The following is a 12,069-nucleotide window of genomic DNA, read 5'->3' as shown; positions in this document are numbered from 1 at the left end:
ATCTAGAGGAAGATTTACCATTTGAATCCAGAAGCTTTGAATAAAGAAATTCATGGCTTGGATCTGGATCTTCCCCTCATACGGCATTAACGCAAACAGATAGTTATCAAATAACCAAGGGCAACCTCTTAGAACCCTAGCCCTATCCTTCCGATTCGAGAAAGTGACAATAAAGCAATTAGAACAAATTTCTCGGAAAGATAGAGGAGGACTAACCTTCCAAATCTTCTCCATTGTCGTACGAACCACCTCCTTCCCGATTCTCCTTTTGGCAAAAACTTTCCCCAACAGGCTCCGATCCCCTAGCCTTTTGAGCTCATCATTCTCCAAGATCTCTATCGGCTCGCTCTCTTCGTCATCCAGCTTCAATCGCTCCCAGGTCTGCTCGAGTTCCTCCATTGAGGCACTCCTCTGTTTACCACTAGTAACCAGATACTAACCCTAAGCCCCACTAAACGTGAGAGCTCAGACCACACTCCACCTATCACGCGTTCGCGCCCTAATCGCCTTCGGGAAGACGTCTCAGGGAGAGAAAACGGTTAGAGGAGACTTTTTTAAGTTATAACACATTTAATAATACATTTATAACACATTTAATAAAGTACGTTTATGTATCATAATTTTATTTAGTATAGATATTTTAAAATTTTTATTTTATAAATTAAATCTTACCATTTAATTGAAGGAGAAGTTGTTGAAATTAAGAACTCATATGCTGTATACGTCCACTCAAACGAAACAAATCGATCGATCAATATCCCTGATGGAAGCCCACAACAATGGCGTTCAAAGTAATCACATTCAAACTAGGTAGCTATATAGATAACCTTCCTTTATTTCAAGGGAAACGATCGAAAATCATTACAGCCCCGAAAAGGAACCTCATGATGTACACCAACACAAAGCGAAAAATACATTAATAAATGGCTGCCGGCTTGAAATTGAAATTGATATTTATTTATTTTTATTCCAGAGATCATTATAAATTGCTTGATGCCTTGCTACTCGTACGTTGTCGAACATGACCAGAACTGTCGCGCTGGCATGGCCTCCCAAATGTACGTTGTCTGGCACCATGCAATTAGAAAGGCGAAGCATTTTAGTTGTCGCTTAGTATGGCAGTCGCATGCTCCTGTACCACTTTCCAAGCCATTACAACGTGCCTTTCCTCTACCAGAGTTGCACCAACCGCAAACCGTAATACATACACATCTTCAAGTACGGTATGAGTCATGTAAACACGTCCTGATGCGTTAATGGACTCCAATAACTTCTTGTTAAGCTCATTTGCAGTGGTGATCTTTTCTTTTAGTAACTTTTGACCATTATCACCCACCTTACCATTTTGATATGCCCCCTGCTTACACATTGTTGATGGCGGATTAATCCTGAAACAAATCATGGCAAAATTTCTGGGGACCACAATCTCAAACCTCTTGTCCATTGCTACAAGCCCTTCAAAAAGTTTGGCCACTTTAACATGACTTCTCATGAAGTTCCTGAGGTTAGCGGCTCCATAGCTTCTAAGCACGAGCCATAACTTCAAGGCTCGGAATCTTCGGCTTAGAGTTATCTGCCAGTCTTTATAGTCGACCACTTGCTTCGAATCAGAGGTTTTATTTCTCAAGTACTCGGGGTATGTTGATAGGGATTTTATCAAGGTGCTCGGATCTTTAACCCAAAGGCAACAACAATCTAAAGGGGTGAAGAGCCATTTATGTGCGTTGAGACTGACTGAGTTTACACCCTCAATGCCATCCATGAAATGCCGGAACTCGGGACAAATGCAAGCACTTCCGGCATAAGCAGCATCAACGTGGACCCAAAGGCCATAATCTTTTGCCACATCACATAATGACCCTAATGGATCAATTGCAGTCGTTGATGTTGTCCCCACATTAGCACAAAGGTACAATGGGACAAGGCCTGCTTCCATATCTGCAAGAATGGCTGATCGTAGGGAGTCTGGTGAGAGTGCAAATGATGTGGACTTCGTGGTCTTGATGGCTCTGAAATTCTTTGGGTGGATTCCTGCTATTTTTGCTGCTTTTTGGAGTGCGCTATGCGTTTGGTCAGACCCATAAACTACCAACTTTTCAATATTTTGTCTCTCATCTCGGCGAAGCATTTGATCCCTGGCAGCAACCATTGTGCACAAAATGGCCTCACAAGTAGTCCCTTGTATCACTCCACCTCCATTGCCCGAAAATAGGAAAGAGTTAGGCAGGTTGAGCATCTCTCCAAGCCAATCCATGACTATCATCTCCAATTCAGTCGCAACTGGGGATGCGATCCAGTTGAACCCGGCCACATTGAATCCAGTGCAAAGCATCTCACCGAGAAACCCTGCTATGCTACTTGTGCATGGGAAGTAAGCAAAGAAGTTAGGGCTTTGCCAGTGCGTTATACCTGGAATAATATGGTCTTTCACGTCTTGGAGAATGGTTTCGATGGGTTCTGGATCATGTGCGGTGGACTTTGGCAAGCGTTTTTGGAGATATCCTGGTTCAACTTGGCCTAGGACTGGATATTTCTCGATATCTGCATAGTAATCGGCTAGGAAGTCTACGATCATGTGGCCTTGTCGCCTAAACTCCTCAGGATCTAGTGGGTTTGTGTTATTGGAAGAAGTGTGATTTAGACGTTCATGGTCAAAATTTAGGCCATTCATCTTTGGTACAGGTAGAAGATCAAAGAAATAGTTGTGGTTTCTTTGGTTTTCCAGTACTACTATGACTTGCTGATCGAGGATGAAATGATATAGGAACGAAGAGCTTATATATATATAGTAGTGGACGAGAAGCCTCTTGAGAATTGAAATTCATGAGGTTAATGCATGAGGTGAATCCTTATTTTAATACTTGGTACTCATGCAACCACGAATTGAAATATCTCATTTTGGCTGTAATCCTATCTATCTGGTTTGATTTGTGATCGATCTGCTAACATGCAATGCTATACATTTAGTACTCCAGTACGAGGCCGGGACCAATAAATTTGTACTTTTCAACAAGGTGCATTAGTTGTAACGCTCCGATCTCAGAGATCGATCCAGGGAATTAACTCATGTTACCTAATAATCAATATCAACAATTTTTATTAAATTATCCATATCTAATATACATTCTCAAAGACTCCAAATCAACATAAATTCCTCTAATATGATTAACTACACATACTAATCCATGATCAGATCCCCAATACATTAACCCAAATAAAATAGATCAACTTCTCCACATGTCTGAATTAACATAATAAAATGAAATAGAGTTTACGTAAGACTTCATAATTATCTAAACAAAATTATTTTATTAAGCCCACAAGCTGATCTATTTTAGGAAGATGTGTTTTTAAAAATGTGAAATTAGGAAGATGTGTTTTTAAAAATGGAAAAATCTAAATTATTATATGAAAAATTACTATATAAATAAATAAGAATCTTATAAAAAATTTGGTCAAAATCAAAATTACTTCTAGAAAGTTAGCGTGCATGAACATAATTAATATTCTAGCTCGTCACATAGTTAAAGTAATGAATAATTCATTTAATTTGTAGGCTGTCCCTACATACCCTAGCTTGCTTCATGAGCATTCTATACAGGTGATCCGGCCTACATGTGGTTGAAGTCACGAATGCATTTTCTTTACCTATAAATGCCGTTAATTAATGTTAATAGACACCTCTTTTGCCAAGAGATGTTATATTGTTTGAGTATTTATGAGCTTTAAATATTCAGAAAATTTTCATCTCAACTCATCTTAATTATTATAATTTTTTCAAATTTTTATATAAAATAAAATAAACAATTCAATTTTTTTAAATATCAATATAAAAATAAAATAAATAATTCAATTTTTTCATATCCTAATATAAAAATAATATTAAAACAATATATTCTAACAGGGTCTCGTTTGTTTTTAAAAATAAACTAAAATTAAAATTAAAAATTAAATAAAATATTATTAAAATATATTATTTTAATATATTAACCATGTTCATGCAAGCTAGCTAGCTCCTAACAACTAACAAGCATATATTAATGCATGCATGGTACGTACCTCATGCACACCACAAATCAAACGAAAAAGGAATTGGACCTGATGGAGATCCTAATTGGTATCGGATATATATATATATATATATATATATATGATTTTAAGTTTAGAAGTGATTTTAATTTTGATTTTAATTAAAATTTTTGTAGGATTCTTATTTATTTATATATTAATTTCTCATACAATAATTTAGATTTTTCTATTAAAAAAATCTTCCTAATTTCAAATTTTGCGGTTATTTAAGTTTGGCTTGTGGACTTAATATATAAAATAATTTTAAATTTTATTATTAATCAATATTATTCAGAGTTTTCTCTATATTATTATTCAATAAATTTAAAATATTAACATTTAATATACATTTAATATGGGAATAAATATTTAATATGTAATAAGTATATATAATATAGGAATACTAGTTTAATTAGAATATGATTATTATGCAACTTATAAGTAAATAACTTAACTATATATAAAATTTAATATACATATAATAACTACAATTAATAATATCACATTAAATATTCCTACCCTTGTGACTTTCGAAATCATTATATTATTATATATATATATAAAGAAAGTAAAATACTCTTCAAAAAAGAAGTCTTGAACCCACCAAATAATTAAGTTGGGAGTTAGAAGGAATAAATTACTCTCTATTTAATATAAAATAGAGAGTAAATAATTAAGGATCAAATAAATACTTAATTTGAAATTTATATATACTTATTGTCTAGATAAATAAATAACTCACTCAATTAAGTATATAAATATTAGTAAACATTTTAGACATAATAACCAATTATAACTAATATGTGCTTATTTTTGTAAGTAATTAAAATAAATCAACTTATACTAAGTTATAATATAAACAATAAGAAATAAATAAGTATCAATTATAATAAAATATATATAATAACAATTAAATATATATAATAACAATTAAAATTATATAATAACAAGAATACAAATTAAAATTACATAGATATCAATTAATAAGTAATTAACATATATAATAACAATTAAAATTATAATTTAGGAACTCCCAATTAAAATACTTTGTTGCCTGTTGAAAAATTTGGAGTTTCTTTTCCATAACTAATAATTTTTGTTTTTTATATAAATTAACAATGTCAAACAAATAGTAGTGTTATATTGTTAAACTAGAGAGATTGAGAAGAATATGCTCACAGGGTTCCTTTCTTGTAGACAATGAGGAAGAATTATCTTCAAGGATGCCCCCAAAATGACAAAGAACAAATGTGCCTCCTCTGTCAAGTCTAAGTCCCAAACCCGTTGAGGACTCCCCACTCGAGGAATCCGCTACTAAAGATCAAGTTAACACGCAAGAGAATGACAGCCAATCGACACCTACCAATTAGAAAATGTCATTGATAATTAATTATATATTAATACTTTTGTCTCAATAACTATATAATTAATTAATTAATTAATTATACTATTATCTATTAGTTAATGCATCTACTCGTTGCGGTCGTAGCTATGCACGTGGCATTTCTCTTAAAATATCATATTGGTACAGAAAACTCAAGATTACCATTCATGATAATTCTACTAAAGGAGTGGATGATAATGCAACAATACTTTCCTCCTATATTGGCACAATAGTCAAAGCTTATGCTCCATTTTATGTGCGATTATGGCGAAATGTTCCAAATGAGATTAAGGAGCACATTCGGAGTTGTGTGCTGGTGAGTTTACTTTTAGAGTTCATTTTTTTCACCTAGATTAGTATATCATATTTTTTACGTAATTCACTTATTAGGATGAATTCGACCATAACTTCGGTCATAGCAAGAATTTGAGAACTGTGAATGAGTTGATAACTACACTATTTCAACGTCACAAAGGACAATGTCATGACCACGTCAAGAAGTTTGAGACGTTGGAAGAGGCTGCGCAGTCCCCTTTCCAGCAGATGAAGTTAGAAGATTTGAGAAAATGTTGTAATCTTTTCGCATCTCCAGATTATCAGGTATTCTAAATTTATTTCCTTTAATTATTTACATTTATGTTCATTTTATATATTATATGTATATATATTACAATTAACATTCTTAATTAATTTTGTAGCACTTAAGTTCTACAAATGTACAGAATAGATCCGCTCTGACTATCCACCATCGTGCCGATGCAAGGTTATTCTACCGTCTTGCTGAAAAAATGATAATTAATAAATTATAGAATTTATTTATTTTTCTGATATTTTTTTATATAAGTACTAACACTATCTTTTTAAAATTGCTAATGTCGCTTTGTTAAAAACATGATGATCCTGAAAACTTTTCTCTCGTGTATGTCTATTCTGCTGCTCACACTAATAAGCGTAGTAAGTGGATGGATCCTACCACTACAGATAATTATCTAAGCAGTGTTAATTTTGTTAAACAAATTATTCAACATGTTATCTAGATTATTTTTTATTTGTATTTATTTTAATACGTTACTTATTGTGAATTTTCTTTTAAATTACAAGAAAAAATGATGGAAATACAGTCAACTTCTGGGGAATCCTCCCTAAGTGCTCGGGCCCAAGTCTAATATGGCAAGAGGTTTGGGATGATCTTTCAAGCATTCCTATTCATCTTTCTCAATCTCATCAACTTCAAAAATTAATAATTTTACCAAAGATTTAGAAGCTGCACGGCTTGAGAATGAGTATATGAGGTCAAGATAGTAAGAGTTGGAGTCTATCTTAGAGCGACATACTCATTTAGAGACACGTTTACAAGACCAACAGAGAGACCAAGAGGAAAGAATACGACGCAGTGAAGTCCAAGAGTAAGTGCAGTGAGAAATAATGGTGCAAATGAAGCATGTTATGCCATTGCAATAGAATCGCGGTGGGCGAGGAAAGAAGAATAAATAAATTTTATCAATTTTATCAACGTATATAACTTTTAATATCTAATTTTGAAACTTTATAAGACATTGTTAGTTATTAAATGATAGTGTGTAATATGATACAATTGGTATTTTTTTAATTTGATGAAATTAGTATTTCTAATATGTACATTTGAATATAAATAAAAAAAAACATTTGAATGTTGGTTCATATTCAAACCAACCTTCGAACGTACTCACCCTCAAACAAACAAAACGTTCAAATGTTTATACGATTAACGTTCAAACAAACATCCGAACATACCACTTACGTTTGAACACTTCTTCGTTAACGTTCAAACAAACGTCCGAACGTTATACTCATATCGTTCCAACATTGGTCCGTTAACGTTCGTATTGAAATTTGAAAGTTTATTGCAATTAACGTTCGGACATAAAAATGTTCGAACGTGTTAGTGATACGTTCAAACTATAATCAACGAATGTCAATTACTGTCATTTGAATGCCAATTGGTCGGGATACCTATATATAATGTTCATGCAAGTTAGGGTATGTAGGGACGGCCTACAAATTAAATGAATTATTCATTACTTTGACTATATGATAAGCTATAATATTAATTATGTTCATGCAAGCTAGCTAGCTAACTCCTAACAAGCATATATTAATGCATGCATGCTATGTACCTCATGCACACCACAAATCAAACGAAAAAGGGATTAGAACCAAAATCATGTGATATTGTTTCATGGCTGCGTGAGTACCAAGTAATTTTGTAACAAGGTGGCGATATGAATTGAATTCATTGTTGTATTTGTTTCTAATGGACTAGCATTATAGTTTAATCAGTAAGCCCATAATGGGATGGGTTATTTTTATAAACACATGGAGGCCCCTACTCTCACCCCAATTAAGTAGAACTAACTCATTGAGTTCTATTAGTGTTTTAGCTGGCCCTTTTAGCCCTTTTATCTCATCTCTTTGAAAGTGAGGGCTAAGACACGTATTAGACTAATTGAAAAAGGGGTAGAGAGTAGCTTGCTCCATAGAGACAAAACTTTCTCTTCTCTTTTACAAGAACTATTGAAGCTGAATGGAAAACTCATCACAAATGTATGGAGGTATGTTTTCTTACTAATTTTCTTCACAGTTTTGACAAGAGATCTTGGTGATCTCGGATTTATTCAAAATCCAACATTCATCACCTCAATTTTAGTCCTCAAGAGGATTCATGTAGGGATCACCTATAATGTTCATGCAAGCTAGGGTATGTAGGGACCTACAAATGAATTATTCATTACTTTGACTACATGACGAGCTATAATAATATTGTTCGTGCAAGCTAGCTAGCTCGCTCCTAACAAGCATATATATATATATTAATGCATGCATGGTACGCACCTCTTGCAAACCCCAAATCAAATGAAAAAGGAGTTGGACCTGATGGAGATCCTAATTGATATCGGATATATATATTTGATTTTAAGTTTAGAAGTGATTTTGATTTTGATCTTACATATTTTCATTTTAAGTCCTTGTATTTAATTATTCTGCTTTATCATGCGTAAGAGTCTTTTAATGTATCTTGGACTCTAGCATAGTATGTAAGAGTCTATTTTAAATAAAACTTTGGCATGGATATAAGATTGCCTTGAGACACTTATGGGTGCATGTTTCTTATTCCACATGCATAATAATTTTTTATTATATTCTCATCAGCTTATGGCAATGCAGCTATGTCTCTCTCTTTATCTGCCATCAAGATTCTGACGGAAATCAATTACGAGGATTGGTATGAATCTCTCACTATTAATTTGGCTATTATGAATTTGGATTTGGCTTTGAGGATCGATGCGCCTGTTGAGCCCACTAATGAAAGTTCTGCAGTTGAAAAGACTCGTTATGAGCAATTGGTGCATTCTAATAGGACTTGTCTCATGATTATAAAGTATACTATTGACAAGTCTATCAGGCTGAGCATAGCTGATACTGATAGTACTAAAGAATATCTTGATGTCGTTGGGAAGAAATTTATTAAGTTTGACAAGGTAGAGAAGGGAACTTTGATGAAATTTCTTACTACCACAACCTATGATGGGGTTAGTGGAGTGCGAGAGCACATTATGAAACTTACTCATTTCTTTAACAAGCTCAAAGGAATGAAAGTTGAGTTAACAGATAGCTTTCTTCTATAGCAAGTGCTTGAATCTTTGCCACCTTAGTTTGATACACTCAAGACCACTTATAATGCTCAGAAAGATGAATGGAGCTTGAGTGAAATGACTGCTATTATAACTCAAGAAGAGGAGATGATGAAAAAGGCCAAGTCTCATGCTGACTTTATGATAACTATTGATAAAGGGAAGAAGAAGTTCTTCAAGAGTAATAGTAACAACTTCCATAAGATGAAGAAATATGGAAAGCCTCCTCAACAAGTTGGTATGAGTGTTCCAAATGGACCTAAGAAGGAAGTTTTTAAGGGAAAGTGCAACTTTTGTCATTTGTTTGGGCACAGGAGAATTGATTGTAGGAGATTTAAGGCTTGGATAGATAAGAAAGGTACACATTCACTACTAGTGTGTTTTGAGTCTAATCTAGTCGATGTACCTTCTGATACTTGGTGGCTAGATACTGGTGCAACCATTCACGCTACAAATTCTTTACAGGAGCTAAGGAATCACAGAAGACCAAATGACACAGAGTTAGTAGTAAATATGGGCAATGGGGTGAAGGTTGAAGTTGAACACATTGGTACAATCAGACTTATTTTGGCTTCTAAGCATGTTTTGAACTTGTCTGATGCTGCTTTTATACCTTCCATCAGAAGAAATATAGTCTCTGTGTCTGTTTTGGATAAATGTGGATATGTTTTTCATTTTGGAAATGGAAAGGCTACGATCTTTTATGACTTTATTATAGTTGGTACTGCTACCTTGTATGATGGTTTATATAAAATCGACTTACTTCCTACTTTAAATCCTGCTTTTTCTAGTGTTTCTGTTGTGAATACTGTAGTTGGCTCTAAACGTACTAGATCCAATAAGAATTCTTCCATGTTGTGGCACAAAAGGTTGGGTCATATTTCTAGAGAAAGAATGGAAAGGTTGATTAAAGATGGCATTCTAGTTGACTTGGATTTTTCTGATTTTGAAACTTGTGTTGCTTGTATCAAAGGGAAACTTCCAGCGAAAACCAAAAAGCAAAAGATTAGTAGAAGTCAGGAGATTCTAGATTTAATTCATACTGATATTTGTGGTCCCATTTCACTTGCCGCTTTGGGAAATTATAGATACTTCATTATCTTTATTGATGATTATTCTCGTTATGGTTATATTGAGCTCATTCGAGAAAAATCAGACTCATTGGAAGCTTTTAAGGTTTTCAAGGCTGCTGTGTAACTCCAGAAAAATAAGAAAATCAAAGCGGTAAGATCAGGTAGAGAATGTGAGTTTTATGGGAGATATGATGAAACTGGTAGAAATCCTGGACCTTTTGCTAGATTTCTCGAGGCATGTGGTATCGAGGCTCAGTACATAATGCCTAGAACTCCTGAACATAATGGTATTGTAGAAACAAGAAATCGTACTCTCATGGATATGGTGCGGTGTATGCTTAGTCATTCCACTTTGCCTGAATCAAGTGCCAAGTAAATCAGTTCCTAAAACTCCGTATGAGTTATGGTCAGGTAAGAGACCTAGTTTGCATCATTTCCGTATTTGGGGTTGTAAAGCGGAAATAAGGCCTTATAATCCTCAGCAGAAGAAACTTGATCCTAAGACCATTACTGGTTATTTTGTTGGTTATTGTGTGGGATCAAGAGGCTCTAGATTCTATTGCCCTTCTAATGTTACTAGAATTATTGAATCTGATCGAGCCATCTTCTTTGTAGATGTTAGTGACAGTGGGAGATCAGCAACACGTGAAATTGTATTTAGGGAGGAGCATGTTGTTATACCTGTTCAGGTTACTTCCCCAGCAGTTGCTGCACCACCATTGACAGAGGGAACCAGTACTATTGTCCAAGACCAAGTTGTTGACACTATAGCTGATGTTGATATGAGAACAGATGATATTGTTTTGAGGAGATCACAAAGAAGTCGTAGACCAGCAATTTCTGATCATTATAGTCTATTTGTAGGAGCATGAGTTTAATACTGGTATGTCTCTTGATCCAGTCTCTTTTAATGAGGCCATTGATAGTCCTCAATCTTCATATTGGATAGATGTTATGCATGATGAGATGGCATCGATGTGTCGAAACGGTGTATGGGACTTAGTTGAACTACCATGTGGCTATAGGCCAATTGGTTGCAAATGGGTTTTTAAGACCAAGTATAAGTCTGAAGGTCAAGTAGAAAGGTATAAAGTTAGGCTTGTTGCTAAGGGATTTAACCAAAGAGAAGGTATTGATTATAAAGACACTTTCTCACCTGTTTCTACCAAAGATTCTTTTCGGATTATTATGGTATTGGTAGCTCAGTTTGATTTTGAGCTACATCAAATGGATGTCAAAACAGATTTTCTCAATGGACATCTATTTAAGGATGTCTACATGAAGCAACCAAATGGTTTTCAAGTGGAAGGAAAGGAACACATGGTATGTAAGCTTAATAAGTCTATTTATGAGCTTAAGCAGGCATCAAGACAATGGTACTTTAAGTTTGACAAGATTGTTACCTCTTGTGATTTCAAGGAGAATCTTGTTGATCAATGCATTTATTTAAGGATCAGTGGGAGTAAGTATATCTTTCTTGTTCTTTATGTTGATGATATATTACTCACCACAAATGACATTGAGCTTCTATTTGAGACAAAATGCATGTTATCATCTCATTTTGATATGAAAGATCTTGGTGAGGCCTCTTATGTTTTGGGCATCCAGATTTTTCGTGAGAGAACTAAAGGAATTCTTGGATTGTCTCAAAAAACCTACATTGATCGAGTTTTAAGTAGGTTTAATATGCATTCTTGTTCTCCTGGGAAAGCACCTATTGTAAAAGGTGATAAGTTTTCTAAGTCTCAATGTCCTCAGAATGATAATGAGAGGACTCAAATGCAAATGATTCCCTATTCATCAGTTGTGGGCAGTTTGATGTATGTTCAAGTATGTACACGACCTAATATTGCTTATGTTGTTGGTGTACTTG

General features: G+C 34.2%; 2 protein-coding genes across 2 annotated transcripts; one reads left to right on the top strand and one right to left on the bottom strand.

Annotated features, from left to right (window-relative positions):
* Positions 1 to 819: 819 nt before the first annotated feature.
* LOC122275558 (phenylacetaldehyde synthase-like) lies at positions 820 to 2,829 on the bottom strand. Its single transcript, XM_043084673.1, has one exon. It carries the CDS (start codon positions 2,669 to 2,671, stop codon positions 1,100 to 1,102), a length of 1,572 nt encoding a protein of 523 aa, XP_042940607.1. The 5' UTR covers positions 2,672 to 2,829; the 3' UTR covers positions 820 to 1,099.
* Positions 2,830 to 5,268: 2,439 nt separating this feature from the next.
* LOC122276830 lies at positions 5,269 to 6,931 on the top strand. The gene is made up of 4 exons (XM_043086729.1): positions 5,269 to 5,318; positions 5,600 to 5,768; positions 5,843 to 6,052; positions 6,151 to 6,931. Exons 1-4 carry the CDS (start codon positions 5,269 to 5,271, stop codon positions 6,259 to 6,261), a joined length of 540 nt encoding a protein of 179 aa, XP_042942663.1. The 3' UTR covers positions 6,262 to 6,931.
* Positions 6,932 to 12,069: the final 5,138 nt, after the last annotated feature.

Source organism: Carya illinoinensis, chromosome 9 (genome assembly GCF_018687715.1).
Source record: "Carya illinoinensis cultivar Pawnee chromosome 9, C.illinoinensisPawnee_v1, whole genome shotgun sequence".
NCBI classification, from domain to species: Eukaryota; Viridiplantae; Streptophyta; class Magnoliopsida; order Fagales; family Juglandaceae; genus Carya; species Carya illinoinensis.
The sequence above is the reverse complement of the archived record's forward strand: the minus strand, read 5'-3'. Positions and strand labels throughout refer to the sequence as shown.

Bases quoted from the DNA above. Each gene is read 5' to 3' on its own strand.
- LOC122275558 (XM_043084673.1), bottom strand. From the start codon at position 2,671: ATGAATGGCCTAAATTTTGACCATGAACGTCTAAATCACACTTCTTCC.
- LOC122276830 (XM_043086729.1), top strand. From the start codon at position 5,269: ATGAGGAAGAATTATCTTCAAGGATGCCCCCAAAATGACAAAGAACAA. The intron at 5,319-5,599 runs GTGCCTCCTCTG...ATATTGGTACAG, and splicing joins CAAAATGACAAAGAACAAAT to AAAACTCAAGATTACCATTC. The intron at 6,053-6,150 runs GTATTCTAAATT...TTAATTTTGTAG, and splicing joins TCGCATCTCCAGATTATCAG to CACTTAAGTTCTACAAATGT.